At 37.1% G+C, this 17,969-nt stretch overlaps 1 protein-coding gene across 1 annotated transcript in view; it reads right to left on the bottom strand.

The window, feature by feature from the left end:
- SLC4A10 (solute carrier family 4 member 10) overlaps positions 1-17,969 on the bottom strand; it is a 236,428-nt gene that overhangs the window by 142,485 nt on the left and 75,974 nt on the right. Inside the window, exon 5 of the mRNA XM_052663982.1 lies at positions 6,850-7,010. Within this exon, the coding sequence (XP_052519942.1) occupies positions 6,850-7,010 (161 nt within the window). The remainder of the gene's footprint in view (positions 1-6,849; positions 7,011-17,969) is intronic.

Below are 17,969 nucleotides of genomic sequence, written 5' to 3' on the forward strand. Positions count from 1 at the left end.
CATGGTGCTGGTGCTAAGTCGATTCTGTTGTGTCTGACTCTGCAATCCCATGGACTGTAGCCTGCCAGGATCCTCTGTCCTTGGGATTCTCCAGGCAAGAGTACTGGAATGGGTTGCCATGCCCTTCTTCAGGGGATATAAACTACTATAAAAATACTTAATTTCCTGATCAAGAATGGTAACAGTATAGGCATTCAAAACATTTATATGGCTATTCTCATACTCCCAAATCTGCAGAGTATATTCAGTGGAGCAAACTATGGATTTTCCTTGGATGAAAGATTTTAAACAACAAAAGCTGTTTTAACAAACTGAGATCTATGATTGCTAATCTGTCCATGATACTAACTTGGTTTGGTTTTAATATCTTACCTTCATTGAAAGAATTAGGTTAAAATATAAATACCACAGAGGTAATATTTCCATTATTAATCTTTTTAGCGCTGAATTTAAAAGAGATTAACATAGATTACCTATAATTTATATGAATATAATTGAGCAGCATTTTTAATATAATTTATATCAAAATAAATTATGATAAGAAAATATATCTGTAGAATCTTGGATTTGAAAAGGTTAAGTAATATTTTGAAGGAATAAGATTAAATTTATTCTCAGTTCCTTAAAACATTGGGAAATAGACATTTTTAAATTAACTTTATACAGAAGAAAATCCTACTTTAATTACACCAGAAATTCTTGACAGATCTGCCAGATACAAATGGGATTTTCTCCTACTAAGTCTACAAAAATCTCTTTAAGGAATTACTTAAGAGTCGATTAAAAACATATCAGAACATTGATATAAAAATCCTTGACCATTCTAAAACAATATCTGAGCCATATTCCTCTACTAGGAAATGTCTAGAAAACATAAAGCTGTAGAGTCTGTTCATTTACAAAGTACTAGGGCTTAGAACTCTTAAAGATAAACAATTATATCTAGCTCTCACAAGACAAAAACTAGTGACTAATATGTTAGTAACTGCCTAATGTATAGAAAAATATAATAAATAAGAGGTGAAGAAAACCTTCCAAATCTTAAAGTTAATCACAATCACTACAGTCCCAAATTATCATGAAATAGAATAAAACAAAATTTATGATTATAGGTTAATCAGAAGAAGCTATTTCCCATTTCCTGCAGGTGTTACCTGTAATATACCACTATTAATCTGTTTATAAAATGGAGGAAATAGTTTCCTCTCTACCTCACAAGGTGTCTTTGATAATAAAATATAGTAACAAATGTGAAATACAAAGTTAGAAGTCTTCAAAATGTAAAACATACTTACTACATACTCAATAATACAGCTAAATTGTCACAAAGTAAAAATAGCAAAATAAACAACAAGAAAATAATTACAAGCTATCAGGAGAAAACGTTTTAATCAGATTTTATTGAGGACAGAAATAAATACATTTGGATTAAATAAGCCAAATTAAAATTACTCAAAGAGAGAGAATCTCTTCTCATTAATGACTGAAAAGGAACCTAAAAAGTAACAATCATCTACACAAGTATTTGTAATCATATTTTTCTACATGGTATTAGCTCTAAACTACTGACCTTTTCCGAATGGCAATTTACAGACTGTTGTACATTGAAAATGAGACATTAAAAAAGTTAGTCTACTTTAGAGCCAGAAAGATACAGACTAATTAGAAGAGAATAAAGAATACTAAAAAGCTATTAATATTTGGGGTACAGAGACTTCCATTGAACTACTTTCATTTTTAAGAACAGACTTAGAAAATGTAATCTGCTTTAAAAGACCAGATTCATCACAGCTAACGACCTTTACATATTCTACAGAGCTGAGCCTGGGGAAGAGGGCAGGTTTAGGGAAATGAAACATAAATTTAGACAACAAAACCAAGCTAAGATGATAAGTGTTTTAGTCAAACTATAACAGAGTATTCTCCGGTGGAAATAAATTCCTAAAGAAGCCATTCGAAATTACATGTTTTAAGAAATTTAAAGCCTGGTAAAACTATGAGGACTACTTTCTGAGGCTAATTTTGTCATGCTGAGGAATTTGACAGCTTCATTAAAAAGAGCCAATATAAAACCCATTTGAATTAATCCATTTTCAAAGGTAATACCATCACTGACTAAGTAGCAGAAATAAACTCCTTATTTTCACAAGACCTTTAACCTTCTGAGTCTCTTCATTTATGAAGGATAATAATAATAGTACTTGGTTCCAAGTCTGTTCTGAGAATCAAAAAGATAGCTGTAGAATTACTAAAAAGAGCTTCCTAAATGGCAAAGTGCTAGGGAAAGCCTTATCATTTCAGTTTTAATTAAAAAATAAAATTTTTATTGGTATCAGCAATACTCCATAATGTAAAGCTAGGAGATGGAGTTGGAGGGCTACTATACCAACATTCTCAGGAAGTTTGCTAATTTCCACATTGTTGTTACATTTGCTAAGTCGTCCAACTCTTTGCAACCCCACAGTAAGTCTTGGTTAATGTGACCTGTTACTGTACCCTGTGTTCTTCCAAAAAGTATGCTGTGTATATTTTATACAGTTATTTAGGCTCTAGTTCTGTATTTTAAAATGTAACTTCTTTCTAAGTGTTGTATGACTGAGGGGAAGGAAGCTTATCTTCCCTGTGTGTGTGTGTGTTTTGTTTGTGATTTAACAAACAAAATATCTCTCCATGCTTACTTTTTTCCCCACATATTGCAATGTATGTATACCTACTAGCACCAACGACCAAATAAATAATTTTAGAGGAATTAACGACATCCATTTCAAGCCATCTCTTTCTTCAGACAGTCGTTGTAATGCCAAAGAAAGAACATGGAGGTTAAAGTCAGAGGACCTTAAATGGAACTTGCACTGTGAAAGTTTTAGAATTTCTATTTTCTTATTGAATATGGGAGTGACACTTTATGAGGCTATTTGAAGATTAAATTACATACATTATTTTTCTAATTCAATATTTTCTCATGTGATCAGAAAACAGTGTTTTGGGTTTTTACCCCATCCCTACAATATAATTAAGACATTGAAATCTCTCTGAAGTCTTTCTATTCTACAAATAAATTCCACATGGAACTGCTTTTATTTTTTTCCAAACCAGAAATCGTTTTAAAACTGCTTGAGTCCTAGCTTTGTCTCTATTTTGAAAAAACCTTCATTAACCATTTTATTTACACCCTTTCAAAACTCATTTCTGTAGGGGTTTCTTTCATATTATTTTGTTTTTACTAAAATGTGTTTACTTCCAGATCAAAAGATACAGGAGTTCTTTTCTTTTATTTCCAGAGTAACAGTAAGAAACTTCCTAAATATAACTGCTTGTGTGACAATAGGCTTCTAGTACAAATCATCCGTCCCAGAGGCAAGTCACAGTTTTCAGTTATAAACTAATCTCAACTATATCACTTGGCTTCCTCTGGAATTCAAGACTTTTAATTCAATTTAAAATAAGTGGAATATAAAAACAAAAGTAAATAATTGGGACCTGATTAAACATAAAAGATTTTGCACAGCAAAGGAAACTATAAGCAAGGTGAAAAGACAAACCTCGGAAAGGGAGAAATAGCAAATGAAACAACTGACAAAGGATTAATTTCCAAAATATATAAGCAGCTCATACAACTCAATACTAGGAAAACAAACAACCCAATCAAAAAGTGGGAAAAATACCTCAACAGACATTTCTCCAAAGAAGACATACAGATGGCTAACAAACACATGAAAAGATGCTCAACATCACTCATTATTAAGAGAAATGCAAATTAAAACCACAATGAGATATCACCTCACACCAGTCACAATGGCCACCATCAAAAAGTCTACAAACAATAAATGCTGGAGAGGGTGTGGAGAAAAGGGAATGCTCTTACACTGTTGGTGGGAATGTAAATTGATACAACCACTATGGAAGACGGTACGGAGATTCCTTAAAAAAACTAGGAATAAAACCACCATAGGACCCAGCAACCCCACTCCTACGCATATACCCTGAAGAAACCAGCATTGAAAAATACACATGTATCCCAATGTTCATTGCAGCATTATTTACAATAGCTGGAACATGGAAGCAACCTAGATGCCCGTCAACAGATGAATAGATAAAGAAGCTGTGGTACATATACACAATGGAATATTACTCAGCCATAAAAAGGAATGCATTTGAGTCAGTTCTGATGAGGCAGATGAACCTAGAACCTATTATACCAAATGAAGTGAGTCAGAAAAGGAAAATATCATATTCGATAGCACATATATGGAATCTAGCAAAATGGTTCTGAAGAATTTATTTACAGGGCAGCAATGGATAAACAGACATAGAGAATAGACTTATGGACATGGGGTGAAGGGAGGAGAGACTGAGCTGCATGGAAAGAGTAAAACGAAAATTTACATTACCATGTGTAAAATAGATAGCCAACAGGAATTTGCTGTATGGCTCAGGAAACTCAAACAGGGGCTCTGTATCAATCTACACGGGTAGGATGAGGAGGGAGATGGGAGGGAGGTTCAAAACAGAGGGGATATATGTATACTTACGGCTGATTCTAATGGAGATGATGGAATTCCAGTTGAGCTATTTCAAATCCTGAAAGATGATGCTGTGAAAGTGCTGCACTCAATATGCCAGCAAATTTGGAAAACTCAGCAGTGGCCACAGGACTGGAAAAGGCCAGTTTTCATTCCAATCCCAAAGAAAGGCAATGCCAAAGAATGCTCAAACTACCACACAATTGCACTCATCTCACATGCTAGTAAAGTAATGCTCAAAATTCTCCAAGCCAGGCTTCAGCAATACGTGAACTGTGAACTTCCTGATGTTCAAGCTGGTTTTAGAAAAGGCAGAGGAACCAGAGATCAAATTGCAAACATCCGCTGGATCATCAAAAAAGCAAGAGAGTTCCAGAAATACATCTATTTCTGCTTTGTTGACTATGCCAAAGCCTTTGACTGTGTGGATCACAATAAACTGTGGAAAATTCTGAAAGAGATGGGAATACCAGACCACTTGGCCTGCCTCTTTAGAAATCTATATGCAGGTCAGGAAGCAACAGTTAGAAGTGAACATGGAACAACAGAATGGTTCCAAATAGGAAAAGGAGTACGTCAAGGCTGTATATTGTCACCCTGCTTATTTAACTTCTATGCAGAGTACATCATGAGAAACGCTGGGCTGGAAGAAGCCCAAGCTGGAATCAAGATTGCTGGGAGAAATATCAGTAACTTCAGATATGCAGATGACATCACCTTTATGGCAGAAAGTAAAGAGGAACTAGAAAGCCTCTTGATGAAAGTGAAAGAGGAGAGTGAAAAAGTTGGCTTAAAGCTCAACATTCAGAAAACGAAGATCATGGCATCTGGTCCCATCACTTCATGGCAAATAGATGGGGAAACAGTGGAAACAGTGTCAGACTTTATTTTTTTGGGCTCCAAAATCACTGCAGATGGTGATTGCAGCCATGAAATTAAAAGACGCTTACTCCTTGGAAGGAAAGTTATGACCAACCTAGGTAGCATATTCAAAAGCAGAGACATTACTTTGCCAACAAAAGTCCGCCTAGTCAAGGCTATGGTTTTTCCAGTGGTCATGTATGGATGTGAAAGTTGGACTGTGAAGAAAGCTGAGCACTGAAGAATTGATGCTTTTGAACTGTGGTGTTGGAGAACACTCTTGAGAGTCCCTTGGACTGCACGGAGGTCCAATCAGTCCATTCTAAAGGAGATCAGTCCTGGGTGTTCAATGGAAGGAATGATGCTAAAGCTGAAACTCCAGTACTTTGGCCACCTCATGCGAAGAGTTGACTCATTGGAAAAGACCCTGGCACTGGGAGGGATTGGGGGCAGGAGGAGAAGGGGACGACAGAGGATGAGATGGCTCGATGGCACCACCAACTTGATGGACATGAGTTTGAGTGAACTCTGGGTGTTGGTGATGGATAGGGAGGCCTGGTGTGCTGCGATTCATGGGGTCGCAAGAGTCGGACACGACTGAGCGACTCAACTGAACTGAACTGAACTAATGGTTGATTCATTTTGAGGTTTGCCAGAAACAACAAAATTCTGTAAAGCAATTATCCTTCAATAAAAAATAAATTTAAAAAAATGCCCGAGGGCATCCCTAGTGGTCCAATGGTTAAGAATCTCCTGCCAATGTAGGAGACACCGGTTCCATCCCTGGTCTGGAAAAATCCCATACGCTTGGGGCAACTAAGTCGGTGTACAACTACTGAGCCTGTGCTCCAGAGCTGGTGAGTCACAATCTGAGCCCATGTGCTGAAACTACTGAAGCCTGTGCACTTAGAGCTTGGTTCTCCAGAGCAAGAGAAGCCAGAATAAGAAGCCTGTGCACCACAACCAGAGAGAGCCAGTGCACAGAAACAAAGATCCAGCACAGTCATAAATCAATAAATAATTTAAAATAAATTGCCATACTTTTCTGTTCTATTCTAAGCTAATATTTTTCCTATTTATTGAAATTTTTTCATTTGGTTATTTCATGTATCTGAATAATGAAAATAGTCAATCTCTAGTTTTATGGATTTTTCTTTCTATTTTCTCATGGCTGCCTAATTACATACTACGTTGAAAAACAAAAACAGTATAGTCTAGATAGGAGCCAAGATATATAGGTTCTTGTTCTACTTGCCACTGAAAGTTAGGCCATATATCTTTGAGATTTAACTTCTTTTATCTTAAATGAGGTGGTAAAACAAAGTTATTTTTAAGGTCTCATACATTGATCATGAGAATTACTTTCCTAAAAATTATACATATACAGAATTGTATGGAAAAAAAGAGTAAAAAAATTCAGCTGCACCGTAAGGATGAAATAGACTAAGGAGAATAAAAGATATACCTGCAATTTCTTCTAAAGTATTGGCATGCATGTCCAGCAACACAGTTCCATTCAGAATACAACTTCTTAACTCAAATAAGCTGTGCAGTGAAAGAGTAGCCACGTAAGGCTTGCTCCACCTTTCCCCTCCATCTTCCACATCTTCTTCAAATTTCAACCACCTATACAAATAAATAATATTATCAGCACATTGAGAGTTACACTGTAGATAAATGAATCTTTATCTCAATAATAAAAGGTAGACACATAAAGATATTGACATTATTTCCTGGTTTCAAGAGTTTTAGAAGTAAAAGCCACCCCAAGACCTCTGGTTTACTTCATTTCAGTTACATTTAACATTGTATCTGTCATTGAAAGATATATTGAAAACAAAGAAAAACTTTGTTATTTTTATTAATTTTTTGGCACAGGAGTGGCTAGCAGCTGTTGGGCGGTGCAGGAACAGGAAGCGGCGTGAGGACATACCCCACGTCCACGGTCAGGAGCAGCGGCTGCACTTTGCTGGAGCAGCCGTGAAGGGATACCCCACGTCCAAGGTAAGAGAAACCCAAGTAAGCAGGTAGGCACTGAGATAGGGCATCAGAGGGCAGATAGACCAAAACCACAATCACAGACAACTAGCCAATCTGATCACACGGACCACAGCCTTGTCTAACTCATGAAGCTAGTCCGTGCCATATGGGCCTGACAGAATGCAGTCCACTAGAGAAGGGAATGGCAAATCACTTCAGTATTCTTGCCTTGAGAACCCCATGAACAGTATGAAAAGGCAAAAAGATAGGACACTGAAAGATGAACTCCCCAGGTCAGTAGGTGCCCAATATGATACTGGAGATCAGTGGAGAAATAACTTCAGAAAGAATGAAGGGATAGAGCCAAAGCAAAAACAACATCCGGTTGTGGATGTGACTGGTGATAGAAGCAAGGTCCGATGAAGTAAAGAGCAATATTGCATAGGAACTTGGAATGTTAGGTCAATGAATCAAGGCAAACTGGAAGTGGTTAAACAGGAGATGGCAAGAGTGAACATTGACATTCTAGGAATCAGCGAACTAAAATGGACTGGAATGGGTGAATTTAACTCAGATGACTATTTTATCTACTAAGACATGACTTTGGGTAAACTCCGGGAGTTGGTGGTGGATACGGAAGCCTGGCGTGCTGCGATTCATGGGGTCGCAAAGAGTCGGACACGACTGAGCGACTGAACAGAACTGAACTGAACTGTGGGCAGGAATCCCTTAGAAGAAATGGAGCAGCTATCATAGTCAACAAAAGAGTCCAAAATGCAGTACTTGGATGCAATCTCAAAAACGACAGAACGATCTCTGTTTGTTTCCAAAGAAAACCATTCAACATCACGGTAATCCAAGTCTATGCCTTGACCAGTAACACTGAAGAAGCTAAAGTTGAATGGTTCTATGAAGATCTACAAGACCTTTTAGAACTAGTATCCAAAAAAGATGTGGTTTTCATTATAGAGGACTGGAATGAAAAAGAGGGAAGTCAGGAAACACCTGGAGTAACAGGCAAATTTGGCATTGGAATACAGAATGAAGAAGGCAAAGGCTAATAGTGTTTTGCTAAGAGAACATCCTGGTCATAGCAAACACCCTATAAAAACAACACAAGAGGAGACTCTACACATGGACATCACCAGATGGTCGACACCGAAATCAGATAGATTATATTCTTTGCAGCCAAAGATGGAGAAGCTCTATACAGTCAACAAAAACAAGACCAGGAGCTGACTGTGGCTCAGATCATGAACTCCTTATTGCCAAATTCAGACTCAAATTGAAAAAAATGGGGAAAACCACTAAACCATTCAGGTATGACCTAAATCAAATCCCTTATGATTATACAGTGGAAGTAACAAATAGATTTAAGGGACTAGATCTGATAGACAGAGTGCCTGATGAACTATGGACAGAGGTTCGTGACATTGTACTGGTGACTTCTATCACGAGTCACCATCGAGACAGGGATCAAGACCATACCTAGGAAAAAGAAATGCAAAAAAGCAAAATGGCTGTCTGAGGAGTCCTTATAAATAGCTGTGAAAAGAAGAGAAGCGAAAAGCAAAGGAGAAAAGGAAAGATACACCAATTGAATGCAGAGCTCCAAAGAATAGCAAGGAGAGCTAAGAAAGCCTTTCTCAGTGATCAATTCAAAGAAATAGAGGAAAACAACAGAATGGGAAAGACTAGAATCTCTTCAAGAAAATTAGAGATACCAAGGGAACACTTCATGCAAAGATGGGCTCAATAAAGGACAGAAATGGTATGGACCTGACAGAAGCAGAAGGTATTAAGATGAGGTGGCAAGAATACACAGAAGAACTGTACAAAAAAGATCTTCATGACCAAGATAATCACGATGGTGTGATCACTCACTTAGAGCCAGACATCCTGGAATGTGAAGTTAAGTGGGCCTTAGGAAGCATCACTATAAACAAAGCTAGTGGAGCTGATGGAATTCCAGTTGAGCTATTTCAAATCCTGAAAGATGACGCTGTGAAAGTGCTTCACTCAGTATGTCAGCAAATTTGGAAAACTCAGCAGTGGCCACAGGACTGGAAAAGGTCAGTTTTCATTCCAATCCCAAAGAAAAGCAATGCCAAAGAATATTCAAAGTGAAAGGAAAGTGAAGTCGCTCAGTTGTGTCTGACTCTTTGCGACCCCGTGGACTGTAGCCTACCAGGCTCCTCTGCCCATGGGATTTTCCAGGCAATAGTACTGGAGTGGATTGCCATTTCCTTCTCCAGCGGATCTTCCTGATCCAGGGATGGAACCCAGGTCTCCTGCATTGTAGACAGACGTTTTACCATCTGAGCCACCAGGGAAGTCCATAAGAATGTTCAAACTACCGCACAATTGCACTCATCTCAAACGCTAGGAAAGTAATGCTCAAAATTCTCCAAGCCAGGCTCAGCAATACGTGAAACCGTGAACTTCCAGATATTCAAGCTGGTTTTAGAAAAGGCAGAGGAACCAGAGATCAAATTGCAAACATCCGCTGGATCATCAAAAAAGCAAGAGAGTTCCAGAAATACATCTATTTCTGCTTTATTGACTATGCCAAAGCCTTTGACTGTGTGGATCACAATAAACTGTGGAAAACTCTGAAAGAGATGGGAATACCAGACCACCTGACCTGCCTCTTGAGAAACCTATATGCAGGTCAGGAAGCAACAGTTAGAACTGGACATGAAACAACAGACTGGTTCCAAGTAGGAAAAGGAGTACGTCAAGGCTGTATATTGTCACCCTGCTTATTAAAATTATATGCAGAGTACATCATGAAAAATGCTGGGCTGGATGAAGCACAAGCTGAAATCAAGATTTCTGGGAGATATATCAATAACCTCAGATATGCAGATGATACCACCCTTATGGCAAAAAGTTAAGAAGAACTAAAGAGCCTATTGATGAAAGTGAAAGAGGAGAGTGAAAAAGTTGGCTTAAAGCTCAACATTCAGAAAACGAAGATCATGGCATCTGGTCCCATCACTTCATGGCAAATAGATGGGAAACAGTGGAAACAGTGTCAGACTTTATTTTTTTGGGCTCCAAAATCACTGCAGATGGTGACTGCAGCCATGAAATTAAAAGACGCTTACTCCTTAGAATGAAAGTTATGACCAACCTAGACAGCATATTAAAAAGCAGAGACATTACTTTGCCAACAAAGGTCCATCTAGTCCATGGTTTTTTCAGTAGTCATATGGATGTGAGAGTTGGACTACAAAGAAAGCTGAGTGCCGAAGAATTACGCTTTTGAACTGTGATGTTGGAGAAGACTCTTGAGAGTCCCTTGGACTGCAAGGAGATCCAACCAGTCCATCCTAAAGGAGATCAGTCATGGGTGTTCATTGTAAGGTCTGATGTTGAAGCTGAAACTCCAATACTTTGGCCACCTGTTGTGAAGAGCTGACTCATTGGAAAAGACCCTGATGTTGGGAAAGATTGAGGGCAGGAGGAGAAGGGGACGACAGAGGATGAGGTTGTTGCATGGCTCTGCAACTCGATGGACATGAGTTTGGATGAACTCCGTGAGTTGGCGATGGACAGGGAGGCCTGGCGTGCTCGGTTCATGTGGTCGCAAAGAGCCGGACATGACTGAGTGACTGAATTGAACTGAACTGAGAATTATATTAATATAAGTGTTTAATCAGTCTTCCCTGGTGGCTCAGTGGTAGAGAATCTGCCTGCCAGTACAGAAGATGTGGGTTTGATCCCTGAATTGGGAAGATCTCCAGAATAAAATGGCAATCCACTGCAGTATACTTGCCTGGGAAATATCACAGACAGAGGAGCCTGGTGGGCTACAGTCCATGGGGTGGCAAGAGTCAGACAGTACTGAGCAAGTAAACAACAACAAATGTTTATTCAGTGGTCACAGGGAATCTGTAATAGAACTAATAAAGAGAATATACTTCATAGAATGATAATAAAATGCAAAAGGAAATGAAAGAGTAGTCATTTTTATTTAGTGGAAGGTCTAAAAACAATATATGAATCTTTTGAAAATTTTGCCCTTCGATTTTTAGAGAAACTAGTATATTTGGGGATTATTCTGCAGGAAAAATACTTTTAGGCCTGCTTGAATAAAATCTTGTGATTGCAGTCACTTCTAGGGACTAAATCTATGAGAACTGAGCTCAGATTGCATTACCTAAGTGTTCCTGCCAGGGCTAAGAATAGAAGATTCTTGATATACAGTGCCAAATGGGAAACCATTGCCTTCTTAGAGTGAAATGAACAGTAATATCTGAGATTTTTTTCTAACTAAGATAAATGGAAGGAATAAAGAGAAACTGATGATTTTACTGCTTGGCAGAAATACTAAATATCTTATTCTTTTAAGTACTTCCTTTTAAATCTCAGCAGATAACCAATTTAATTCCACCATTTCTAACAAAGCCTCACCTAAATGCCTCTCCTTTCTTCACTCCATACCATCTTCCTCATTTTTTTCCCTCCCCTTGTCACTTTTGCCCTAACTTCCTCTTGCCATGCAATATCACTTAAATTTCCTCTCTATATGATATTTTATTACTGTTTTACATTAAAAAATTATACATTCAAACACTGCAACTCCAACAGAGGACAAGTATGTTGTCTAGTAAAGAATCAGTATATTGGCCAGCTAAAAAAGCTAACCAAAAGGGCTAGTCAGAAAGATTGATGTGTAGAGTTCCAAGAAAGATAAAGAAACTCTGGATCTGTTCTTCGTGTTCAAGGACCAAAATGTCAGGAAGTAAAAAGGAAATTAATAGGGAAAAATGGCTATGTCTGCCACAAGTTTAGAGAGGGGAGTATGCCTACGCCTATCATGAGTTTATAGAATGTTTGAAGGTTGAAAAAACTTACACTTGAGCACAAAAGGCTGACAGCATCTCTTCAAATGGTGGCAATATTATAGCAATTTTATATATACATCTATATACAACATATATATGTATTTTTGCCTACACAATTTTTACCCCTTTCGGCGTCATTATGCATCAGAGACCATGTGACAGTCATTAATACAGCTCATCAACTACAGCTTAGCAACCGAACAACAAAAGATTCAGTAACTGCCCCCATAATCAAAATATGTAACTGTTCCATCATCACAAATGAGCTTCCCTTATATTCTCAGTCTTCACCCTGTTTCTGTCCCCTAGTAATCATTAATCTTTTCTTCATCACTATAGTTTTGTCATTTTGAGGACATTCAGTCCACTTCAGTTCAGTTCAGTCGCTCAGTCATGTCTGACTCTTTGCAACCCCATGAATCGCAGCACGCCAAGCCTCCCTGTCCATCACCAACTCCTGGAGTTCACTCAAACTCACGTCCATCGAGTTGGTGATACCATCCAGCCATCTCATCCTCTGTCGCCCCCTTCTCCTGCTGCCCCCAATCCCTCCCTCCCAGCATCAGGGTCTTTTCCAATGAGCCAACTCTTCGCATGAGGTGGCCAAAGTACTGGAGTTTCAGCTTCAGCATCAGTCCTTCCAATGAACACCCAGGACTGGTCTCCTTTAGGATGGACTGGTTGGACCTCCTTGCAGTCCAAGGGACGCTCAAGAGTCTTCTCCAACACCACAGCTCAAAAGCATCAATTCTTCGGCGCTCAGCTTTCATCACAGTCCAAGTCTCACATCCATACGTGACCACTGGAAAAACCATAGCCTTGACTAGACGGACCTTTGTTGGCAAAGTGCGTAATCATACAGTTTGCAACTTTTGGAGATAGACATCTTTCACTAAAGCACAATGTCTTTGAGATCTGTCGAAGCTGTTGTATATATCAGTAGATTGTTCCTTTTTATTGGTGAAAAGATTTCCACTGTATGGATGTATCAGTTTATTTAACCACTCACCCAATGAAGAATGAGTTGTTTATAGGTTTTTGCTATCACAAATGAAGCTGCTATGAACATTCATGTAGAGGTTTTTGTGTGAATGTGTTTTCATCTCTCTAGGGTAAATGCCCAAGACTGTGATTGCTGAGTCCTATTTACTAATACAGGCTTAGTTTTATAAGAAACTGTCAAACTGTTTTCTAGAGTAGTGCTACCATTTTACATTTGTGCCAGTAATAGCGGAGAGATCCAGTCTCTTGAATCCTCACCAGCATTTGCTATTATGGCTATTTTTTTATCTTAGTTATTCTCTTAGGCGTGCAGTGGTATCTCACAGTGGTTTTAATTTACATTTCTCTAATGACTTATGATTTTGAACACTGTTTACATCTCTATTTGCGACATGTTATCTTTTCTCTGAAAGGTTTTTTGTTTGTTTGCTTGTTTTTGCACATTTTCCTAATTGATTTGTTTTTATACTGTTGAACTTTGAAGCTCTTTACATATTCTGGACATAATATTTTAGTCAAATATGTGGTTTGCAAATATTTTCTCTCTGTCAGTAGTTTGTCTTCATCCTCTAACAGGTTGTTTTTTTCACAGCAACAAGTTTTTAATTCCAATGAAGTCAAATTTAAAAATATTTTCTTTTAGTTAAAAGACTGTGCTTTCAATATCATGTCTAAAAACTCATCTTCTAGCCCTTGGTCCTGAAGATCTTCTCCTACATTTCTCTAACGTTTGTACAGCTTTATGTTTTACATTTAGATTTACAATTTATTTTGAATTAACATTGTGTACACTGTTGAGTTTATATTGAAATTAATTTTGTTTTTTACTTATAGAACTCTAATTGTGCTAGTACCATTTTTTGAAAAGACAATTCTTCCTTCACCTTTGTCAAAAATCGCTTAGTTGAACTTGGATTCAGTTCACTCGCTCAGTCGTGTGCGACTCTTTGCGACCCCATGAACTGCAGCACGCCTGGCCTCCCAGGCATCACCAACTCCCGGAGTTCACTCAAACTCATGTCCATTGAATCGGTGATGCCATCCAACCATCTCATCCTCTCTCGTCCCCTTCTCCTCCCACCTTCAATCTTTCTTTTCAAATGAGTCAACTCTTTGCATCAGGTGGCCAAAGTATTGCAGTTTGAGTTTCAACATCAATCCTTCCAATGAATATTCAGGACTGATTTCCTTTAGGATGGACTGGTTGGATCTCCTTGCAGTCCAAGGGATTCTCAAGAGTCTTCTCCAACACCGTAGAACTTGAGTTAGTCTATCTTAATTCTCTATTCTGTTCCATTGATCTACATGTCTCTGAAAAGACATTTTAAAAACAAAACTACTTCCTTTAGAATAATGTCCTTCAAATTTAGAGTTTGGTCTTTCAGAAAAGAATGGAGACTCTTGGGAGTTTCATGCAGTTTGGATGACCAAATATAAGTTATATGCATGGATGGTTTGATATAACCATTATGAGTATTTCAGGAGGAAACATCAGATGCTTCCCATAAAAAGGAACCCACAAGTTACAAATATCAAGTTACTAAACACTTCAAGATTCAGTGCTTTATGCCAACTCCAGAATGATGCCAAAAGCTTTGAAAGATATTTAAATGAATATATTTTAAAGATATATACGTATATCTCTCTTTTCTGTTTTTCATTCCATTTCATACTCTAAAGATAGAAATTAGCAGGCCTGAGAACACACCAAATCCTGTTTCAAGATCTGTAGTCACTGAATACACTGTCAGTTGCAAAATGCCTGACTGCAGTTAATGACCTAAACTGCTGTAATTTATTCCAGTTTATTCCAATAAACTCAGCTGACACTTGTTTGACTAGCAAACCAAAGCAAACAGGAGTCTCATGAGCATGAATGAGACGTGAAAGACAATAAGAAAAACTGAAATTGTAGGCCAATTGCATGATATTTTCTATGGGGGAAGGGCGGATTTAAACTCTTTGAGTTTATTTTCATTTCCTTCAGTAACTCTGGGTCTGTTTTCATCCATAATTAACACATTGGAATCTCTTTCTACTAAGCAACAACAACATAAAATAGGTGTTTCCTGAATTCTTTGAGGATTAAGTTGATGATAATCTCCTCTACAATACACATATAAGAAATCTACAAAATAAAATTCTTCTGTAAATTAGAAATGGACTTTTTCTATGGAATTTAACTCTTTCTGTTTATTTTATTCTCACTAATTCAGTTTAACTTTTCTAATAATTTTATTCTCTGACTCTATCCAAATAGGGAGTTACTGTATCCTCTAAAATCATAGCCTTGGGGAATGTCATGAATTTTCAAGAGAAAACATCTTTTTATGGGGTAGAGTTAAGGATATTGAGGGTTAAAAGGGAACATGGTTAGGATAGGGGCTGGAGAATAACATATGTGATCATAAAGTGCCTATTTCAAGGGGAAAGGGAAAATAAAATATATCCAAACTTAGAGTTTATTGACATTAGCTGTTCTTAACCATATTATTTTCACACCTTACACTCCACTGAAAAATCTTGATGACTTGAACCTCTACCAATATTAAATATTGAATACCTCCACATCATGAATAAAACTGGTTTGATTTAATCATCCTATTCCACATTACCATCTATGTATCATCAAATCCCTTGGTTTGCCTCTGCTAAGCTCATTTGTGGGGAACATTTTTAAAGGGCAACCACAGTGAGTCAAACATGTTGTTTCCACCATTGTACAGCTGTGGTACCTTTGCGTACTTTTCTATTAATAACATTACATGTTATTTATAAGTAGGACATTGTAATTGTGCTGATTTCATGAGCCCAGTCATATGGCTTCTTTTAGGGTCTTTAAAAGTGAACAGCTGGTTTTCACAAACATTTATTAAATAATTATGATTCAAAATTTAGCTTCAAAATCTAAAACTTTACCTAAGCTTTAATTGGCAACAACAGTGGGCATGAAAATTCTAGGTGTGATATACGGCAGGTGCAATGTGCTGATAAAATATCCTTTTTAATTTCTACTATTAGGGTGACAAATTTTAATTACCCTCGGAATACTAATCAAAAGAAAGAAATAGTTCAAATGGTTAGGCTAATAATCTATTAGAATTAAACTGCATTTGAAAAATCAGATGGAGTCATGAAGTAACTAAAATTAGTCTTTTTAGATGAACTAGGTTATCCAGAACAAAATTACTTTCACCACTTTAAAACCTACTTCATTTCTAAGTCCTCAATAAATATGTTCTGTTCTTTCCTGAAGTACTGTGCTTCAGCCAAAATTTACTACTCTTCTCTTCAGTGTCTGTTACTATTTTGACTGCTTATCAGATGTTTATTTGAACCTCAAATATATGCACCAGAAGCAGGGCTAAGAACACAGGTCCTACCTAATAATATTAGAGCATACTAATAATTAACTAGATCATCTCTTACATTCTTTATAAATAAGTAGCAACATTTTTGGTGACTTAGAATAAAATGTTATTCAAGTTAATCCATTAGAGCATGATGAAACCCTACCTGCTCAACTGTGATAGGCAGAGAGCCAGATTCTGGTATTACTCTGCTATCTCTTAGCTTGAAGAGAGTGGGAAAGTTACAAGAAGTTAGTGTTTAAAAGGAATAGATCACCATTTGATCTAGAAGGTAAAAAAAACTCTAGATTTTTACATCAGAACACATATTCCTATCTTAATTCTCTGCTCTATTCTGAGGGATGAGAAAGAAGAAATACATTTTTTTAAAGATGCTGCCAAGAAGTAATTCTCAGCAATTGATTAAAGAAACTGTAATCAGAGCTATACAGTCATCATAACCATCAATCTTCTTCGTTTAAGTCATCCAGGAACGCTTGTTTCTTAGAACTAGTTGAGGATGGATGATTCTAGCCTTAAACAGGGAGGTTTGTACTTTAAATTCCTTATCAACAACTTTTCATCATAAAAGAGCAAAATTTATAAAACTAGTTGGTGGAGAATACTATCATATATTGTTTTTCTGTCATCAAAAAAGATGAGCACACATATTATGTCTTTGAAAATAGTACTTAGGTTTTGATGCAGTTGGAAGAAAAAAATTAGGCAGATGGTTCTTAATCTTAAAATTTTCCAGGTCATATATTAATAAAAACTATTTCAAATTTAGTTCTATATTTAAAATATTATAATAGCATTAGAAAGAAATTATATATATTTTTTCATTAAAAAGGGTAATTCACACAGAATAACATACCCTAGTTTTAAGGCATTAAAAAACACAAATAACAAAAATGAATGACTTCAAATAAAACCAGTAAAGAAAATAAACAGCTAGTTCTCTGGAAAAACATAAAAACATATGAAAAGATGTTCAATCTCACTAATAATTAAAAATACAACAAAGATTAAAACAATGAAATTGATTTTGCACCTATAAAGTTAGCTAAAATTTTTACAAGTTTGATGATTTTTGGTAGTGTGCTGCAATTCATGGGGTCACAAAGAGTCAGACACGACTGAGCGACTGAACTGAACTGAACTTGAATATTCTTTGGTATTGCCTTTCTTTGGGACTGGAATGAAAACTGACCTTTTCCAGTGCTGGGGCCACTGCTGAGTTTTCCAGATTTGCTGGCATATTGAGTGCAGCACTTTCACAGCATCATCTTTTAAGATTTGAAATAGCTCAACTGGAATTCCATCACCTCCACTAGCTTGTTCGTAATGATGTTTCCTTTAAGGCCCACTTGACTTTGCATTCCAGGATGTCTGGCTCT

This window comes from Budorcas taxicolor, chromosome 2 (genome assembly GCF_023091745.1).
Source record: "Budorcas taxicolor isolate Tak-1 chromosome 2, Takin1.1, whole genome shotgun sequence".
Lineage (NCBI taxonomy): Eukaryota > Metazoa > Chordata > Mammalia > Artiodactyla > Bovidae > Budorcas > Budorcas taxicolor.